Source organism: Bradysia coprophila, chromosome II (assembly GCF_014529535.1).
Source record: "Bradysia coprophila strain Holo2 chromosome II, BU_Bcop_v1, whole genome shotgun sequence".
In the NCBI taxonomy this organism is placed as follows: Eukaryota; Metazoa; Arthropoda; class Insecta; order Diptera; family Sciaridae; genus Bradysia; species Bradysia coprophila.
The window spans coordinates 9,189,733-9,212,178 of NC_050735.1; the positions used below are offsets into that span (position 1 = coordinate 9,189,733).

The 22,446-nt window shown below is 35.8% G+C and overlaps 1 protein-coding gene across 2 annotated transcripts in view; it reads right to left on the reverse strand.

The window, feature by feature from the left end:
* Positions 1-22,446, reverse strand: part of LOC119071164 (lachesin-like) — an 88,517-nt gene that overhangs the window by 30,570 nt on the left and 35,501 nt on the right. For both annotated transcript variants that reach the window (XM_037175934.1, XM_037175925.1), the window contains exons 3-5: positions 13,693-13,892; positions 7,120-7,281; positions 6,986-7,034 (exon numbers count right to left, since the gene is read on the reverse strand). In XM_037175934.1, the coding sequence (XP_037031829.1) occupies positions 6,986-7,034; positions 7,120-7,281; positions 13,693-13,892 (411 nt within the window). The remainder of the gene's footprint in view (positions 1-6,985; positions 7,035-7,119; positions 7,282-13,692; positions 13,893-22,446) is intronic.

The following is a 22,446-nucleotide window of genomic DNA, read 5'->3' on the forward strand; positions in this document are numbered from 1 at the left end:
TGAGATGCAAGGCATCAAGAAAACTCTCGAAATACCACGAATTTAACAAAAAGTTGATAGTATCGTCAAGAAAAGTAAATGCAAATTTGAGGAGACACGTTCATAATGCATAAACTTCGAAAATTTAAAAGTAGATATTTCCAGCGTAGAGTTACAGACGCAAACCAATCGAGCAATAATGTATTGACGAAGGATTTCGTAGTACGGAAAAAACGTTCGTTCGAATCAATTTACATTGTGAGAAAATTTGTGGAAATTCTCAATTTGTTCGTGCAGTAAACGTAGCCCAGTTGATTGTGCTCGGTTAGCTGATATTGTAAAACATACAAAGCATACACATTTTATTATTGCAAATTATTACAGTCGGCCACTCTGAAATGAGTTATTCCACGGTGGGGCTGAACGAAATTTCAATAAAAGTGTAAGTAAACATCCCGGGTTTTTCATAAGTGAGTTGGGAGAGGGAAGTGCTATTCGAGTAAACAAGTTTTAGCAAATACCCCTGAGATGTTTCTGAGAACCAGCATCAGCGTCAGCCAGGGCTTGTGAAACACTGAGGACTTAAGACTGACATTGGAACTGATTTTTTTTTGATTTGAAACATTTATTTACCATATAGTTATAATCTAACATTGCTGATAAAAAGACAATAGTGGCACGTCCCTGAATTCAGATACATAAAAAGTAAGACAAAAATTCATGCAATAACGCCCACCTAGCAAAGCACGAGTTGGAGAAGAAAGACCTTCAAATAGTTTGACACGGGTGCCAACATTCAAATTGCGCTCAAAGCTCTTACTTGTGACCGGAAAACCTCTCTCGACACTCCATTCGTACATAGATGACTAACCTTGTTAAACAATTTGGAGGCCGAGTTGATGGGTTCGGACGATCCATAATTGGTTCTATGAAAGATGTTCTGGAAAAATGTCATCGTTCTGAGCCCGTAACCATGTGACCGAGTATTTCTGATATTGTTGAACCAGTCAAGCAACTGAGGAGCATCGATGAACTTAGATAACACATCGTAAACGAAAAATACGCATGAGTTGGTGCGGCGCCTGTCCAGAGTCTCCAAACCCAGTGCAGAGCATCTATCAGAATACGGTGGAAGCCTGTGCTCAGAATCACGTTTTACGGTCCTCCTGAGGGCATACATGACAAACTGCCTTTGAACTGATTCGATCTTATCACTGTGCACGTCGTAGCTCGGATTCCAAATCACTGATGCATATTCGAGATGAGAACGAACATGAGCGTTATAGATACTCGTCAGAGCCTTAACATTCCGAAAGTCGAAACAAATTCTCTTAAGAAATCCAAGTAACGAATAAGCTTTCGATACTATTTTTGCAATGTGACTGTTAAAGCTGAGCTTCCGATCCAATACAACGCCGAGATCACGGATTTCAGACACCCTTGTGACAACAGCATCGTCGATGGTGTAATTGTAGATAATCGGGTTAGACTTTCGATGAAAAGACATCGATCTGCATTTATCGATACTTAGAGATAATCCGTTTCTTTTACACCAAGCTGAGAACAAATTGATATCATCCTGGAGGAGCCTCGCATCATCCAAGTTGTTTATCTTAACATACAGTTTCAGGTCGTCTGCGAAAACTCCCAGCTTAGCAGAACGAGAAAAAGTCGTAGCGTCATTGAAAAAGAGGATGAAGAGCAGTGGACCGAGATGACTGCCTTGTGGGAGGCCTGACGGCACCATAAATCTGGCAGACTTCCATCCGAGGACTCTCACGCATTGGTATCGATTGTCCAGATACGATTTTATCCAGTCTAACAAACTGGGATCAACACCCAATTCTTTAAGTTTCTGAATAAGATATCGATGGTTCACTTGATCGCCTTCCGAATGTCTGTATATATAGCATCAACTTGTGAGCCAGATTCAATTGACTTCAAAGCATAACTTGCAAATTCCATAAGATTCGTTGATGTAGAGCGTCCCTTTTTAAAACCATGTTGAACATTTGATATAGCACTACACAGATCAGTGGTCAAACGAACGCATACAATTGATTCGAAAAGTTTGCCGACTGTTGGTAGGATTGCTACACCGCGATAGTTGGCAACGTCACTTCTAGAGCCGCTTTTATGGATCGGAATCAGTTCGGATAGCTTCCAACGACTCGGAAATATCCGTGTAGACAATGAAAAATTGTATAAGTGCTGCAGTGGAGCCGAAAGCACGTTGGCACAATTCTTTAAAAGGAGAGGTGAAATACCATCTGGTCCACAGCCTTTTGTCGTGTCAAGCTTTTTAAGAGCTATTTGAATTTCTCTTTCCGTTAGGACGTAACTGTACACATCGGCAACCTTCTCGATCCCAAACGGTTGCGTAGTAGAAGCACTCACGTCAGTGACATACACTTTTTTGAAGAAATCACCAAAGAGCTTACAAACTCCTTCCGGCGTTGATGATTTCACACCTTCGAATGACATCGTCGACGGCAACCCATTCGTTTTCCTTTTCGAGTCGACATAAGACCAGAATTTCTTTGGATCTCGTATTATGTCATTCTGGATTCCATTAAGATAATTATTATAGGTAATTGACGTAACCTTTTGAAATTCCTTGTTGAGAACGACGAATTCAGCTTTATTTTTAACTTTAGTTCTCACATCCATGGCCTTTGCGAACTTCTTAAACGCTCTGTTCCTCCTATTTTTAAGATTTATGATCGCTTTAGTATACCAAGGCGGGTGATTGCTTGATTTCTTCTGTAGAATAGGAACAAATTGATCAATGCCTAATTGCATCATTTCGTAAAATTTGTCGACTGATTCGTCAACCGTTGAACAGTTCGAAAAGACCTCGCTCCATTCGACTCGGGCAAAAAAGTCTGTCAGGCCGGCAACATCAGCGTTCCTTACATCGTACAGAGAAGATTCTTCGTTCGGCTGCAACAAATTGTGATCCGCAACGGTGAATCGAAATTCCGTAGCTCCGTGAAAGGGAGCATCGACTCGACTAAGCGTGTCAAGACTTTCACTAACAGTGACGTTATCCGGATCCGTGCAAAAAACTAAGTCCAAACTCTTGCCTTGATTATTCACAATGTGGTTGACTTGCGAAAGGTTCGAACTTAAAATCGAGTAAGTTAAAGCTGAGTGACCGGTGGAACTTATAACACCTGGAAGCATCGCACACGGCTTCTCGGGATCGGGAGACCAATTTACTTCTCGCATATTGAAATCGCTGGTTAGGAAAACTGAGTCGTTAATTCCTAAGGTAATGAACTGGAAAATCTTCTCAATAGCCTCAGCATACGACAAATACACTGCTACTGGCGAATTGGATGGAAGATATACACAACATACAAATAAATTGCTAGCACCAACGTTAACCTTTACGACAACAATTTCTACATTTTCAATACCGGGAACAACTATCCTTTCGCTGGATAGAGATGAACGTACTGCAATTAGAACTCCACCTCCAGAAGAATGAATACTGTTCATCGGAGAACGGTCGACTCGATATATCACAAACTCACCCGTGTCAAACAATTCAGCATCATTAATCGAAGAACAAAGATTGGTTTCGGTAAGAGCAATTATGTCATGATTACAAGAGAGAGTAGAAAGGTAAAAACTTTTGGTCTTGGTACGTAATCCACGAACATTTTGATAATAAAAATCCAGATATATCCTCGGTAAAGTGTTAGTATATTTAGCCCAGTGTAACTGGTTGTCATTTCTTTGGTTAGTATTGCTATTCGTTAGCCCAGTTTCACTGGTTGTCGGTTCAACGAGTTTTGACTTGAAAGACTTACATATAACGCCCTTAGGCCAGCGATCCGTTGTCAAAGCATCTTTCACTTCGGATGATTTCAGTCCAACTCGGAAGGAAACTTGATCGAAATCGGTGTACGTGCGCCGAATGCTTTTTAGGCTCCTGCAGATAACATCCGGGGCTTGAACATTCATAGTGGTGGACACCAAATTGATAATTTGATCGGTCGTAGTTTCGTGATGAAAACCATTGAGCCACAAATACGTCCGACTTTCAGCTGTACGAATCGTTTGAGTGGAACTTGAATTGACGTTGGATGATGGTATCACGGTATTATTAAGCGACACCTGCGACGATTCGAGAGATACGTGATCCAACTTATCTTGCAGTTGTACTATGCTGCTGTTGATTGGTGTTGATGATTGCGTTTTCCTTCCGCGCTTGACCTGATTCCGTTTTCCCGTTTTCGTTTCCCATTTTTGATAGAGGGACAAATTCTAAGACTTATAGTGTAAAAATTATTGCTCTCGACATTTTCTTCATAGAGCAATAGCAGCTGAAACTTGAGCTGAAAGACAAAATTTCAGCATGTTGAAAGGCTGATATCTCCCTTACGAAGTAACTGAGGAAGCCTCTAAATGGTAATCCCACACTAGTTTTGCACACCCTTTCGAATAGCAAAACAAATATTTTTGAATCGAGGTTCTCTGGTACATTTTTAGAAATTGCACTTTTAGTCTACTTTTAGTCATGTGCACGACATATCAGGTATGGACATTTTCAAGCTCACCGTGAGTGGTAAAACCGAATAATGTCGTAAAAGAAGTTTTGTTTGTATGAGTGGATTTAGCTGAAAAACATATGAAACGAAATGATAGTTTACTTCAGAGTCGCCAACTGCACACGGTGTACATTGTACATATCGTACCTTGGACTAAAAGTCTTTATTGCATTGCGGTCTATATATCGACATTAAACACTGTTTGTCGTTACACTCGTGTTTGTGCAATATACAGTAGAGTATTAATTCTCGGTAACTTATAGTCCGTGGTATGAATAGTATTTTTCATATTGGACAGTGACTTCTACCGCTGAAGATAGATCTTCGAGTTGTTGTAACAATCGACGAAATTGTTGTCATAGAAGCGGTTAGGATGGTTCAATAGGATTTAGGGATGTCACAAAATAAAAAATGAACATTACTAGATGCCAACAACCGAATATTTTTTTGAAAATTCATTAACTGGCCTCAAATCTAGGGAAATTTTTTTTCGAATTTCGGAGTACTTACATACAGTAAAGGACAATCAAATTTCAGCCTAAGTTTGCTTCAGCTGATTTTCAGGTGGTTCACTCATTTAAACCCATACAACAGTACACTCATAAGCGTGGTAGTGGCAGAGTCGTCATATCCATTATTGTTTGTATGAGTGTATCAGCTAAAAATCATCTGAAACAAATTTCGGATAAAATTTGATTGACCCTACCCTTATTTGGACGTACACCAAAACACATATGGTCTCCGAACCATCAAACACCCCTTAAACACCAGTTGCTCTGTATAAGTAGCTTTTCATTTTTAAACAAACATTTTTTTTAAATAGCTGAAATCCAATTTTTTTTGGACACTATTGCAACTATGTGGCTGCTTTTCAAACGAGAATTATAAAAAAAACTTTTTGTCAAAATGTTAATTGGTCAAAGACCGTAATGAATAATACTTTGTGAAATAATTAATCTGCCAATTTCAACTATCCCATAGATGAGCAGCTAGCTTTGACCAATTTTCATTTGAAATAATTTGTCCGAATAATTTATAAACGTAGAAGTATATGCTGTCCATTATTATTCGGAAATAGAAGCGAAGGCAAATCGGGATACAACTGTACACATGCCACATTTTAATTATTTTACCTTGAAATGAATTATATGTACTAAGTGGAGCGGACGATACATCAGCATCATTTCGTAATGATACATCAAATAAAATTAAGATTAAACTGGTATTTCATATGAAACGCCTAATTTCGTAAATGTTACTAATTGAATTCTCTTGTTTTGCTCGCTTTCTGTGTGTTCATCTTATAGCTAACCCAAATGTTTGCGGTGTGTGCTGTTGTAGCTGTACACGAGCAATGGAAAGCAAACAAAATATCCAATATATCGAAAAAGAAGCAACCTGACCATGCGACCATAAACAACATTTCGGTCAAGAATTATTCTCCATTCACATTCGTTTATCTATCTCAACGGTACACTGTATATATTCAAGTAAAAATCCACACAGACGTGATAGAAATAGCTGAAATAGCTGACTCAAACGATATAATTTGAATCAGCGATGGATGGTACGTAGACTCAATATAAGTTCGGGTATGATACAGTACACTATGTGTCAGCATTTAGGTGTAAAGGGAAGGAACAATCGAAATGGACAGAAGAGTTTTCGTTTTCTAATGTAGAACCAAACGCCGGTCAAACAATTTTCGGCGGCGGTGGGACTAGTTTATAAAAACCTCAGCGCTACGGTGGTGTAAATCGGCTGAAAAAATATTGTTTTTATATACTATAATGTTAAGTATGATTTCCACTCAATAAAAAGTACTTTTTGTGGGAGCCGCGAGAGAGCGAGCTGTCAAGTAAACAAAGCAAAAATTTAAAAAATTCAATTTTGTCACTCACTTGGAGTACTTTTTTGGTAAGTGGAAATCAAGCCTTAAAATGTACATATAATTGGTACCACTGTTTCAATATCTAAATGGAGGAAATTTGAACACTGACAGTTCCGTCGTAGCACATATTGTTTCGGCGGTTGACGGAGTTAGGCACTTTTTTGGGCAGTGATCGTCGTAGCACAATTGGCTCATATCAACCGATAAAAAATTTTCGGAGATGTTTTTAAAAGCTTCGTCTAGCCGATTTTCATTTTCTGAGGCTAGCGAAATTTTAGTTACATTTATCGACGACGATCGGCACACACCTCTAATAAAGTTAGTTGGGTTTCGTTTGGCACTGAAAATTCTGATAAAACAACAACTAATGGGATGGATACCCAAACCGTTATAAACAAAGTTCATGCAACAGCCCCCCACAGAAAGTGAATTTGTTACGGTGATTTGTGATCGAATCTCGAGACCTTTTTACCTCTTTTTCCCTTTTTTCAAATCGAAAATCTACAAGCTTTTTCGTTACAAAATTAACGAACGAACGAACTGTGTTTCAACTTACCAACAACGTTTAAATTAACGAAAAAACTACGGATCGGTACTGTAGATATCTAGACCATGGAATGGGAAAAAGAAAATATATTTCGATAAAATTTCATTATAAACGGCCTCTTGAAAGCCGACGAATAAACCTGCCTGGCATTCATACATTCCAGCGTCACGTTTCTGTGCCCATTTTATTTGCAATGTCCAATCATCCGTGTCTTTGTGGTAGGTGGCTTGGAATCGTTGATCTGACGTATACGTGTAACTGCCCACAGTTAATATATGCACATCTCGATGACGGATCCATGAAACCTATAGATGGATACACAACCATGAATATACAGAAAACTTGCAATAAAAAAATGGGCTCTAAGGCAGAAAACTATAAATGGGTTCCGTTCTATATGTGGAACACACCGGCATTTGTATTGTATACGGGAGAGAGAAGAAAATAAACCAAATAAAAGAATAGGAACGAAGAGAAAAAAACATTTCACATCTTTGTGATGGATATATTCGTTTATTTGCAATATATACACGACTTGAGTGGATACGATGTATATATTATATGTTCGAGAGCCGCACGTATATGTATATAAATATAGAAAGAAAAGCTTAATATTGAAGCAGATTATTATATACCCCCTAAAATACGATAGAAACGTTAGGAAACATACAAAAAAAAAAAATTGTGGAAGAAAAATAAAGAAATATTATACGAAAAGGAAGAGTCTTTATATTCTGTAATATCACACACAATGTAAATATAATACGTAACACTTTCTGTGTCACAAAATAAACGACCTTAATAACATGGTTTCACATATACACAATGTATCCATGGTGGAGGGTTGAAAAAAAAAATTTCCCTCTATTCCAAATGTTGGAAATATAACATTCGTTGTAAACGTATAAATTTTTCATAAAATATGCCAATGTTGTTTTCAGAACGGATTTTTGTCACACGACGAACAAGTAAGCGAAATAGTTATTTATACAACAAAAATCGTATAAAGATATATTATCGCACTAGATGTCAATTGTCAACCAGAGGGGAAGCCGAAACGGAGCATATAGCATTTTCTTATGATTCGCTCAATATGTCCGTGCGTAAAGTAAAGACTAGTCTCCTTACATTGGGAAATTTAAGTTTTTTTCGCACAACATGTAATAATTCCCTTGACTGAAAGTCATGGGTCTAACGGATGATAAACACTCTAAAATGTTTGAAAAATCTACGGCTGAAAACTTTTGAATGTAACGACCAAAAACCTTCAACGAAACGGATTTCCCAAAAAAAAAAAACACTTTTTTGAGGGGGAATTAAATTCCTTAGGTTAAGTTTGAAGATAGGCTATAACGGACGGGTGATCTCTGTGATATTCGTCGCTTGATAACACGATAACTCGAGTAATTCGGAGCGGATTTTTATTGACCTTTTTTTAATCGACGAGGACTGAAATTCCTGAGATTTAGTTCGTTAATATCGTAGTAATAATCTAGGAGTGATTCTGAAAATAACTTTTTAGTGATTTTGTAGTTGTTTGTATTAACCACTGAACGAGTGTGACCGTAATCCACAAGAGTTTAAATTTTGATCAATACATAAAAGCGAGAAATCTTTTCAACGCCTTTTATAGCAGACAATAGGACTTACGAGTTTGAAAATGTGAGGCATAGCTCGTCTTATTTATTCTGAAAATTTGCTTTGAATACAATAAAAGGGATGCGCAATTTATAAGGAAAATGTCAGGGTGCAGATTCTTGTATTTTTGTAACTTAAAGAATTCGTCACTTGACAGTTCTTATGGGATTGTATACACACAACTGTCAAGTTACGAATATTTGGAGTTACGATCAGATGAGAATCGATGAACAGTTTTATGATATTTTTGTAACAATCGCAAAAGTTGATTGAGAAAATGATTCAGTCATTGGACCTGACCCACCTAGTATTCTTCATTACGTTAATAAAACAGGCAAGAAACAGTTCAATTCCGTCCCATAATTGCACGAAAATATAAGAAAAATGTTTGAAAGCCCTAATACTGATTTTTATTCAAAAGTCTAGTGTTACGATGTATTATGCGATATGCGATATGTGCGGCATAAAGAACACGGGCGAAACATTGAAAACCGCATGAAAAATGAACAGATGATAGTGTTAATGTATGCTCTTACGGATTACAAACACAATTTATTAACATAAGGTCTTTTAAATATTTCATTGAGATGTTGTTGCCGCGTGTGATGCTACTTTTAGCGTGCGTACATTTGATATCCAGTGTGCGTATAGGGAGTTTCGGTGGGATTAGCACAGAATTGGATTTTCGATTGAAGCGGGAAAGTCAGAATTTAAAAAAAAACTGTGCAAATTTTCCAATTGAAATTTCGATCACGAAACAGTAGAATGGGATTGTGACACTCGCGTATAAATAATACCATGATTTGTTTTACAGCTCTACTTCATTATTGTCTCAAGACATGGGATGGAAAGAATTATACTTAAAATACAATGTCATGGTGACATGAAGAGCGGAATTAGATTTGTTTGATGATGTACGCTTCGTAGGGAATGGCAAATTTTAACGTTACAACAAGACGAGATTTGTAATGAGGCAGTGATTTTAGATGGTATTTTGAAATTAATGTATTTCGTCCGCAGAGATATAACTGCGACCCTCTGAAGATCAATAATGTCTGCAATTGTTCGCAGACTTGTTAGCTTTAATCAAACAAAATGCTTGTTAATTGGGAACACACTCACAGACAGATATCGAGTTCAATGCCTATTTTTAGGAATTTAGTTCTTAGACGAAAATCTCTACAAATTCCTTAATTTGTAATAAATTCCTAAAAATAGGCTCTGGTTCAGTTCATCTGGACTTGTTAAATTGGTAGTCTTTCAACAACAATCATCGTGAGCTTTATAAAACAAAGGATTTAACACTTATTTCCGCTACAACTCTTTATTTAATACGATAAAACTTAAGTCTGGACCACAAATAAAACGAATTTCAAACGCTAGAAATGATTGTCTCTCCTATAACGAGTCACGAGTCTATTGGTAAAATTGATTTCATTGACCTCAAAAGTGAATGTGTTCGAAACAACAGAGCCCATTGACAAAATAATCTCACTTATCTCACACTTTCGATGACTATTGGATAAACAATTCACAAAGGAACGACAAAATGGAATTGAAAAATTATTTTCCTATTGAATGGGACACATTTAATGTCTCCGAATTAAGTAATTGAATTACGATCTTGATTATAATTTAAGCAAGGGTCTAGTCTGCTTGCTTGCTTATCCAATTAGTCGGAGTTGTTTGTATGGAGCGTCAGTTAAAATTTAAAATGAATTGATTGACTTTATGATTATGTTTTTCGGATTTGTGCGGTATTTAACGGAGTATTTTGTGATAATTTAATAGAATTAAGACACGTTTATTATAGTAGTGGGGTTACCCAAGTTAATCAACTCTGGCAATAGCAAATCGATTTTCATTCACTACTGTGAAGGTATGCAACAACTACATAAGTTTCATTAATCAAATTGAGGAAAAGATTAAACTAATCCAGACTTAACTCGAATAATGGATTATATGCCTCGATAATAAGACCAGTCTTATGCTATGGATGCCATTGCCATGTTTGGTATCAAAGAACTAAGGACAATGCGATAAGATCAAAACTAGCCCATGTAAAGCGAATGGTCACGTTGGTTATATGAAATCCACACCGACAAAATCGCTTAAGATATTGTTATCGATCTTACATACAGCCAATATTGAAGACATTGAAAAAGCGAACCAACCGAGAGTTCTATTTGTCTTCATTGATTTCTGAATTCGTTAAATTCATGAATTTAATTTAATAATATAGAGCCAATAAACGCAACTAACTAAAACATGGCCCTTAGTGATCGAATTACCAATTACCAAATAGGTGCATTTCTAACAGGCCCGAACTAGTTCTATGGGCTTTCGGCCGATGTCCGAAGGGACGATGAAGGTAGATTACAAATGTTTCTTCATACGACGGCCGAAAGGGCTTTTCGAGCCAATCTGGAACTGTTTCCAAATAATTCGTTACGAAGCTGCAATTTTGACGATGGTGTTTTTGTGAAACCGATTTCAAATTCGAAGGAATGTATTGATTTTGATGCCGGTCCGATAACCATTTTGAATTTCAAACATGTAACAATGGAACATGTGTAGCTTCAATAGAGATGATTTAGTGTATTATTACTACCATGACAACCTTTCAATAAAGTTAACCAAGCGTATTTCCACTGAATTATTTAATAATTGAATCTAATACTTCGTTTGTTCAAAGTATAGTGTTTGGTGGTTGATGGCTTATCTGACGACCTTATCTATTTGCAATTGTTTTGTTCATAGATGGGTGTTTTATATAATTTTTAGATTTTAATTTTCAGCCGATTTATTGCTCTGATAATGTTAGCTTAGCTGACGAAAGGTTGGAAATAAATGTTACAATTAAAAATAAATAAAGTGTTTTAAATTCGGCTCGCTCCTGTTTAATTGAGGTAATTGTACCGTATTCTGCGCCATACGTCTTTGATTAAATTTATTCGATAAATCATCCGTAATTTTTATGAATTAGATTTCAAATATTTTTCACATTAATACCACATTAATCGGAGCAAATTGCCTAGTTAAGTTCCAAAAATTCCATCCCCCTTTGAAGAGAGTGGGATTTGGATCCATATAAAGTTGAATTTATTTTTTAATGAAGAAAGGATTGTTAAGTTTCAACATGAATTGAAGTGAATACTGCCTCGGATATATGTATGTGTCCTTCTTAATAAATCAGATTAGGATACAGTTTTTAAGTAGAAATACAATGTGAAAGTATGGAAAATGAAAGAATGGAGTGGATTATGGAGGCTTCTCAAATTAATAGTACATTTTATAGCATCTGGACCAATGAAGAAAATGTGCTCTTTTGGGTTCTAGTGCAATATTTATTCACTCGTGGCATTTTTGTCTTTCAAGTTTAGAGTCGCAGAAAATACAATGTATTGGATTGGAATAGACTCCGAACAATTTTTTTAACCAAAATTTTCCGATTTCCGATATTCCACACGTTGGTTAGAGCGGGATGGAGATATTTTGGCTATCTACTCCAATTGACAAAATTTTGTGGCATTCTAAGCAAGAAAGAAAAAATACCACAAGTTCGCCTTTTCAAACGTCCCACCAGAAGTAGCATTTCCATCATTTGTTCCATTGAAAAATGAGATATTTTACTCAAAACCTTGAGGCAAAGTATCATCATTATGAAGTACGATTTTTTTACAACTCGGCTTGGACTATAAAAGGAATGGCTGCTTTGGTGAGAAGCCTACCTTTGGACGCTTTTTTAATACTAGAATTGTTAATACTTGATTATTCTATGCAAATTTAGCCAAACTGCTGACTCTTCACAAAACTGGCCAAACTGCCACAGACAAATTTGTTTTAAAGTTAACACATTTGTGATGGTTATTGTCGGTTTACATTTGTTTAGAGGCCAGATTAAAGCGGTTTACAATCGCAATGTTTACATGCGATGTAAGGCGCTTTAACCTGACTCTAAAGCTTTTTTTGTAAGAAGACATCAGCGGTAATACAATTCGAACGCCCAAATGTAGACTAAATTTCAGCTAAGTTTCCATGCATCTTAAGGGACATCGATGCTTTGCTGAAAAGTATACATTTTGGCTTTTTTAAACAGTGAATTTTAATTTACTTTTGATGATACCTTTACACCAGAATCGTTTTTCAGTACCGCAATAATGACCACAAATGTGTTACCTTTCAACAGAAAATAGATTTAGTTGTAGCAGTTTGACCAGATCTGAGAAAACTGAGCAAATTATGAACATTTCGTTAAACTAATGACTTTTCTCAGAGCTGGTCAAGCGACTACAAACAAAACTAATTTTTATTTAAAGCTAGCACATTCGCACATTCCAAAAAGGATTCTAATGAAAAGATATCATCAAAAATGAAATACGAGACACACAATTGTAGGCTACAATTTTAGCTAGGCACCGATGCCTCTTAAACTGCTGACTTTTCTTAGAGCTTTTCAAACGACTACAACCAAAATTAGTTTTTATTTGAAGCTAACACATTTATGGTCGTCCATTTTTCAAAAAGGATTCTGATGAAAAGATATCATTAAAAATGAAATGCGAGACACACAATTGTAGGCTACAATTTTAGCTAGGCACCGATGCCTCTTAAACTGCTGACTTTTCTTAGAGCTTGTCAAACGACTACAACCATCAAAATTAGTTTTTAGTTGAAGCTAACACTTTCGCGGTCGTACATTTTTCAAAGGGGATTCTGATGAAAAGACAAGACACACAAATGTAGGTTACAATTTTAGCTAAACCTCGATGCCCTTTAATGTATAAACTATTACTGTAAAAATCGACATTGTTCGACTCAATACACAAACTACGATATAAATAGAAATTTATGCTTCGTTTAATCTCTGCCGTCATTATTACGTCGATGAAATGATATGATGACACAAGCTAGATTAAAACAACAACGATAAAAAATATTCCCTTCGGGCTATTCCGCTTTGCACAGATATTAGCGTTATGATTTAAAATCCGCGGAAATAAAAAATGCCAAAAAAATCTCAGCTATTTAACGATGAAAAGATAATCTTAATGTCTTCTAACGTTACTAAAACTCACCGTTTTATTGCCCAAATTTCTGACTTTACAGCTCAAATAAGCCGATTTACCAACCAAAGCCGTAACATTCTTTTGTATCATTGCATCGAAATACGGCTCACTCCATTTCGCCGTTAAACTGTACAGTGTTGTTGTACCAGCATCTGTTAAAGAATTATATCCGCCATCGATTGGTCCCTGGAAGCCTCCGCTTGTCAAATCTAAACGAAACCGGAGAAAGAAAAGGGTTCTTTTTCATTACATACTGTATTACATATATATACGGAAAAGATTGAGGATGTGTGTGCAATATTTTTCATTTAAAGAAAATATGTTTTCGCTTTCACATGATATTATGAAAATGGAGAAGTACCAAAGACGGCAAGCAGAACGTGCGGTGCCTTGTATGATATTTATGTATTTCTTTAATAAAAAAAAATGTGTAATGGTCTATTTATTATCCATTCCAGTGCTCCCATCGGGTACAGATAAACTTATACACCCCGACATATATGTATGTCAGATGAAAATAACAATTTTTTCTTCTTCTTCTTCTTCTGCCTTCTTTGTATAACGAGAGTAAAGCGGAAATCATATTTATGGTTGCACATAGCAAAAAGTCGCTTATATGTGAAGTGAAAACTCAAATATATGAAATGTATAACATAAACAGATGAAAGGAACTTGAACTTGTGGCATAGAAAAATGTAAAAAAAATCAACCAGCAAGCAAAAGGAATAAATATGCGTGTGTAATATAGGCAAATTGCACAATAAAGTAGGAATATAAAAGTGAAAAGAAGAAGAAGAGAAGCGAAAATATTCTACGGGTAAAAAATGAGATAAATTTAAGTAAAGTAGATACTTGACTATTTTATCCCCTTGTTAAAAGTTATGGTTATTGGTTTGTTCCCAAGTTATAAAAGAAACACCCGAAGCGTACTATACATCCGACACACCGACCACACAATGATAATCTTGCTGACACTTAGCTTCGCTAAACACCTGATATTCCTCTTCTCTTCCACAATTTTTTTTTTCGTTAATATTTCAGCATCACCAGTCAGTCATTCGCTTATCATATAGATTACGTTTGATATGCTTATTTATGGATTTTAATATTTCATAACATCATTTTCGCGTCGTCGACAATACGATGTTAGAGGTTAGGTAAAGAAGTTATGTTTGTTATGCGTGCTTAATGGCATGTTAAGTTTTTTATGTGAGCTTTTATTTTTATATCGAAAATTTACATGGGACTTTAAGCGAACATTGCTTTTTATTTTTGGGTGTCAGTTCAATGGCGAATAACATGAATTCACTCACTGCTCGTGTTTCAGCGGTTTAATGCTCTGTTTGTTTGAGGATTTTCGATACACACATGCGTACCAGGCAGATGTCATGTTAACTTTTTTTTCGGTAATTTTCCAGGCGCCCAACATAAAATTATTTTTTGTGTTCCATATACATACTCTTAAGTGAACGTTTAATGACCTCTGTTGGAGTAATTAGAATTCCCTACATTGTAAACCGACTTAAAAAGGATTACCGTTGTGTAATGATATGTACGTACAACATTTGTCCATTATATTTAGGGTTCCCATTCGTCCTCTTTTTAGAGGACATGTCCTCTTTTTTAGTCTCGTTCTTCTTTTTTACAAAAATTCTAAGAACATCACTTTTTTTTGATGAAAACGTCCTCTATGTCCTCTTTTTTTCAGGTCTTCTTCTTTTTTAGTAAATTTGATGCAGCTCATACCTAAAGAACGAAAAATTTTCGCTGCGCGGCATTAACTAATAATCTTCTCTGTCAGAGAATCTCTGAAAGGTAATACAACGAAATCTTAAGCTAAAAAAAAAAATTCGCTCCGCTCGTATTACAAGAAATACAATAGTGTAGCGTTGTGTAAGATACCAAAGATCACGCAAGGATAAGGTTAAACGAAGTCTGTATTCAGGTAATATGGAGTGGATGTTATCACTGAGAAGGAATCCAAAAGAATATCAGGACGATTTCAGTGCATATTGAACAGAGCATTTTGGAATATTTTTGTTTTCAGCATGAATTATGGTGTAAGTTACGCAATAGTTGCACGAAGTGCATGTACAGTCGTTGTAATTCCGCGTCATAAATTCACTTTTCGTCCTCTTTTTTGAATGTGAAAGCGTCCTCTTTTTGTCCTCTTTTTTGACGCCAAAATGTCCTCTTTTTCAGAATTCAAAAATGGGAACCCTAATTATATTACACCGTGTTTTTAGTACGGCCTTTCCAGCGAATTTGAATAATTTGAATTCTTAACAGTATAAGCAATTCAAGTATTACGAGCGAAGCAGGGTGGCTACGGGGATTGGGGGTTCGTAAAATACGTGACAATTGGACAAAATACGTGTAAAAGTAGACCTTCATCACGTCTGCCGAGTTAAGCCAAAACACCGTGTTATTTGTGTGCTTTCTAAAGCTTTGGATTCCATTGGAAAAGTGGATAGAATACAAAAGAAGCTTTAAGCTATCGAAAGCTTTCAAAATGCAAAGACGATATGGCGATATGGGACAGACGTTCAATTCATATTTTTACTAAGAACACTCATCTGTCATTCGCCGTGAAGCGTCAACCTTTTTTCGTATTGTGTAATGTTGGACACACATTGTATAAGCTTCAGATCTAAGCTTCCCTGCCGCATTAAACGGCTTTAAGCTTTTTTGTATTCCACTGAAATATTTCACTATTGCAATGGAATTTTTAAAGAAGCTGAAAGTCTTTGAAAGCTTTCCAAAGCACACCAAGAATGCGATACGTTCTTTGACTTAACAAAGCAGTTCAAATATCGGAACAGTCTGTGCAATTACAGTTCATCTAGATCGAAACTCGGCTGCTGTTGAACAACGTTTCAAATGATTGTCGCGCTTTTTAGGTCCGGGATTGAACATCTGCATCCGCGCCACCATCTTTTGTGATAATGCTTCCGAGGTATTTAAAGCTGTCAACTTCCGTTATTTGCTTTCTGTCGATGGTTAGTGCACAGTTTCGTGACGTGCATACACGAAGTATCTTCGTCTTTCCAGAATTCAGGTTCAGACCGACTTGCTTTCCGTAGTGAATGAGCCGGTTCCTTCCATGTCTCTTCCATCGTGTGTCGGCAGACAAATATCGTCAGCGAAATCCAAATTGTCGAGTCGGGTTGTGATACTCCACTGGATGCCATTTGATTGGGCATTTGTCTTTCTCATCGCCCAATCCAGAACGAGGAGGAACAAAAGTGGTGAGAGGACGCATCCTTGCTTCACGCCTGACTGAATGGTAAACCATTCGCCTAGCTTGCCACGATGTATTATTCTGCATTTCATTTCTCTACGCCAAAATTATGTTCAAGAGCTTACAAGGTATACCCTAGCTCGATAATATTTCCCACATCGCGTTTCGATCGATACTGTCAAAGACCTGTTGGAAATCAATGAAGAGCAAAACCAGTGGAGATTGCCACGCAACTGATTGCTCGATGATGATCCGAAGGGTGTTGATGTGATCAATACTCGACCTTCCTGGTCTGTAGGCAGCTTGGTTGTTCCTTATGACATTCTCTAAGGCGATTGAAATACGTCTGTGCATGATGATTGAAATGATTTTGTTTATCGTGTTTAACAAGGTGATCCCACGCTAATTTCCGAATTTGGTCAAATCTCCGGTTTGTGGGTAGTTTAATGATCAGGCCTTCTGTCCATGTCGATGGAATAGTTTCAGCTTCCCATACTAGAGCTCCCTAGGGAGTCCTCAATATTTATACCCCAACTAGGTAACTGATTATTATAACATAATGGATTGATTTAGGTAAGTCTGTGGAAAGAATTTATTTCCTTGATAGTGTCCAACGAAGCAAAATAATTATTTTAAAATTAAACTCAAAGATTTATTACAATAAAAAAAAACAAGTTGCACATTTTGTGTTCCGTCCGAATCTTTTCATCCCCACAACAATTCAACTTAACGACCCATTTTTTTTTTTATATAACAAAACATGAAAATTTAAAAAAATTTAAAAATAACATAAATTTTCCACATTGTACATAGACGGCTGTATATGACATAAGAAAATAAAATCAGAATGCCATCAGGATTTATGTTACGGTACTCAAATAAAGATTACAGAAAGATTGGTCGAACATCAACCGAGAAAGAACATGTCTATCTTATGTTCGTCAGAATTGCCCTTGGGATCTGTACTCAATGTCAGTCCGTTTATACTTAAAACATATTAAAAAAAAACGAAATTATCCTCATCGTGACTCGTTGTACAATGAAATTGTGGTGAAGTTGATTTTACCATTTTGCGTATAATTATATACATAAAATCTATCTTTATTTAAAGGCGAAAAAAGGCAACCAGTAAAAAACGATCTTTTGTAAAACAAATATTAACACAGACCACCCACTTCTCCTAATTTCCCTTATTCTCCTTATTTTTGATGAACCCTCCTTAGTCCTCCTCAATCATACGCAAAATATCGTCATCAATTATTCTTAAATCAAATTTCTAAAGTAATTCATTTGACAAATCTAACGATGAATAAACAGATGACAAATAGGCTGGTACTGCCAAATCTTCCACTTTCCTAACACCCATACCCCCAAAAGACAACGGTAGAAACGCTTGATCCCATGAAAACCCGTCCACCCTCGTGTTAGTAATAGCTTCGAGCGTAGAATGGAAAATCTCGTCTACAGCTTTCAGCTTATCCGATAACAAAAAAAAGCCTTACAAGAACGCAACAGGTAATTCAACCTGCAACTACTCAAAGATTTCCTAAAAATACACAAAGCATCTTCGAGGAAAACATCCTTTCTAAGCCTAATTCGAAGATTGGCGAGCCTAAAATCTCAAGTGAAGACTCATCAACCTTTTTAATCCCTGGCAACAGAGCTGAAATATCAGCATACATGCTAGCATCATACTCAGCAGAAGCATACACAAAAAATACATAAAACGTCTGTCACATGCCTCAACATGATTGGTTGAAGTATGTTATAATATCGACATTGAAGTATGCCAGTTTTTACGACAATGTATGTATGGCAAACTAATTTCCCCAATTTCCTACAAAATGTTTTCATTGTTGCTATGTATAGGAAAATACTTTGTATCAAATTGCGTCCCAAAAAAAAATTGTTTCATTCAATAATCTAATTTCAGTAAAAACTGCAATATTGTAACGTTATAACGACCTACTGCAACACTATCTCGAATATATAATTTATCAGGAACGCGACACAATTTGATACAATAGGGGAATTCCTGTCATTTCTTTATACTCGATATTCGCTCGTTTCTAGGTTCGTTCCAACTGTCAAATAACTGTCAAATTTCATCCATAGAAACATAACCTCATCAATGTTTACATGAAGACGGATCTCTATGGATGAAATCGTGTTCGTACGGCCAGTGAAAATTCGTGTTTACCTGGAACAAACCTATCCAGCATATTGACTATAATGACTTTTTTATCCGTCACCTAAAAATAGTTTAATTTTAGTTTGACACGAGTTTTGGTCAAACAAACTACCAGTGTGTAGCGATTGATGTCGGGAATCCAGTAAAGTAATTAGTTTTCCATTCGGACCAATATCTGTCGAGCAATAAGACTTTGAAAAATAAAGTTTTTTTTCCTGTTTTATCACATCATGATTTCAACGTCATATCGCACGGCAGATATAGTTCTTCTGTTCGAAAAACTAATTACTTTACTAGAGTAATGGGATCGCACAAACACAGTTTGGTTGACCAAAATGCGATTTGTATGCAATATATTCAATTATACTCGATATATGCCGGAATGCCGGATAAACGAGTGTATATCGAGCATAAAAAAATGAAAGAAATTCCCATAATATTGTGAACAAGCGCAGCACTATCTAATAAAAATGATCTCCAACTTGTACAAATAGGCTTATGTGGTAAATGAACTGAAAACTCAATTGAATTGCAGTTAGATGATGCGTTCAACCCGAAAAGTGATTGATTAACACAAATTATCTCATTTCAACTGCACGCCTTCCCCCCGACAGACATTGTATAAACGTCATCCCAGTGGAAATGCGTTTTCACAATAATCCAATCGGTTCCACGTTATTTTATTCCATGTGTAGTCGTCATATTAGACAAGAAAAATAACATGCCAAGCTTTCCACATAAATACGGGGAAAAAAAGACAGCGGAAAAACAAAATGCTCATTTGGGTATATATAGGAATTGTGACTACTATAAACGTTCAGTTTTTATATATATACACTTATTGAAGATACATTTCCCAACATAAAATTTACCCTGTCAACGTCATTGATCGGCGTATTTTGTTTAACCATATTTTCAACAAGCAAAGGTGTACATATCTGTATAATATGCGGCATGATTATGTTTATAGCGTAAATAGGCATACAATTCGGTAGAAGAATGTATGTATAATATACATACAACCATGTCGTGTTCAATAATGTTATCAGGATTTTATGAAAATTCTACATTATGGATGATGATGGCATAGAATTTTCTATAAATAGGTATCCGACTGATGTATAGAAATGATTGCCGCGATACAATGTTTAATGGCATTGTAATTTTATCAAACGTTTTGACTGTTTTGTATGTGAAATATTCTATTTCTATGGGCTTATTATAGCTTTAAAAAAGAAAGGCGCCAGCGCCATCAAAAAATACTTTTTTGATTTATTATCGAGTAGTATACGATTACGTAAAATAAATTAATTCGCCGACACTTTCAATGTTGACGCTTTTCAATGGAAACAAGATATAACGAGAATGAGTATATACAAAAATAATAATATTTCTTTCACATAACTGAAGAGAGAAAACGTCAATTTTTTTAATACAAAAATTGGTCCATTCATGCTAGCATAAATCAGAAGAACTTGTTCGTAAGCTTGCCAAGGGAAATATATTAGGGTAAATATGGGATTACACTTTGGAAAAGTTTGCAACTTTTTTTTCTTTATTCATATATACCTTCGGTCGATGACACTTTGTTGTCAGTCTTATTCGTTTATATTTTTCGATAATTTTTTGTTCGTTATTAGCTCGTGTCGTCGTAAGCTTATGTATTATGTTGGTCGTTACAAACTTAAAAATAACTTTCAGGTGCTTACATTTCTGTAATCGGTTGGTTTGTCGAAAGAGGAGTTTTTATTATTTTTTCTTCTTCAATTTATATGGTTTTTAATCTTATTGGAAATAAGTTCTTAAGTTTGAATAGAAAGGAAGGAAAGCCAAGAGGAACACGAGAGCAGGTGAAGTGTGTGATCAAGAAATAACTCTAGCTTGCAGTCTGAACAAATGATTTTTACACGAGACTGAACATAAATATAAAATTTTGACGAGTATGCACGTTGAGTTTAATTAAAATAAAAACACATCATCGGCCAATGAATGTACATACCAGGTATGACCGATTCTTCCAAGGCGGTCAATTTTTCTCGAACGCGCTCATTATTTATGTCAAAATAACATGATAATGAGTGCGTTTGAATTTGTTTTTAAAATCGTTATGTTCACGGTGACATTAGGCTGGTAGTTTATATCAACGCACTGTCAGTGCTATGGTTATATTCATTGAGAAGCACTACTGCGAAAAATGCTACAACGACCAAACACTGCCGATTTTTGTAGAAAGGTATTCTTGATTTTAAGAAAATTCGAGAAAACCATTGGTAGGCCTTCTCAATTTCCCGAAATTTTCTCTAAATTCTTAAATTTTCCGTGATTATCTTGAATTTTTCTGGATTTATTGAAAATGCCCATGTAAATAGTGTCCACCAAATTTTATGATGTCCCGTTTCGATGCCACACTCTTCTAATTTACGTATAAGTGTAATGGTAAGACGTAGATCATTTTTTTAAGTCATTTTTGATTACAAAGTATTGCTCTTTCTCAAAAATTTTTGCCTAACTTCGTTTTCAACTGTCATAAAGGATTACGGGGAGTTGCGGGAATCGTTAATAATTTTTACAGTTGCTCATCATTACAAGTGGTTAAATCCCACATTTAAAAAAGATAAAAGTTGAACTTGCGAAGAGTGTTTTGTTAAGTAAATGGACAATAAAGCCGACAGTGTGAAAGTGTTAAGTTAGCATTTTAAAAAAAGACCAGTTCAAAGGAATTTAATGTTTGGCTCTTTTCCGGAGATATTTTACGTCAAACTTTCTTTACATCGGTTACATAAAGCTTGAGAGTGACACTATTTACCCAGTAACTATAAATTAGTTGCTGAAGAACAGCTGAAGCAAATTCACGCTGAAATTCACTACATCTGACTGTAATCTGTGATTTTCTTTTAAAATTTTACAATTAGGAATGATGTGTTGATGATAAAAAATTGATTCGAAGTGATAGTTGAGAACACTCAGTCTCGTTAGTTTGATTTTTATCAATGATATTGAATCGTCAAGGTATATTTGATATACCACCAAAAATATATCGGAAAATGTATTATTCAGTGAGAAAGTTTTAGAAAATCGGATCGTTATTTCCGTTGTGTTCATTAACGGCACGTATATAATACGATATGTTTGAAACTTTGTTCATTTCCACTTTGAATTGGTAAGTTACACCTCTCTCCCAATTAAAAAAATGAGTAAAAAAAAACTTTGGTGGAATTATATTACATTTATAATTTTCGACAATGAGTCTACACGGTCCAACACATTGTCACAATTCAAACACGAAAAGAAATATAAACCAGAAACTATAACAAAATGTAAACATTTTCGA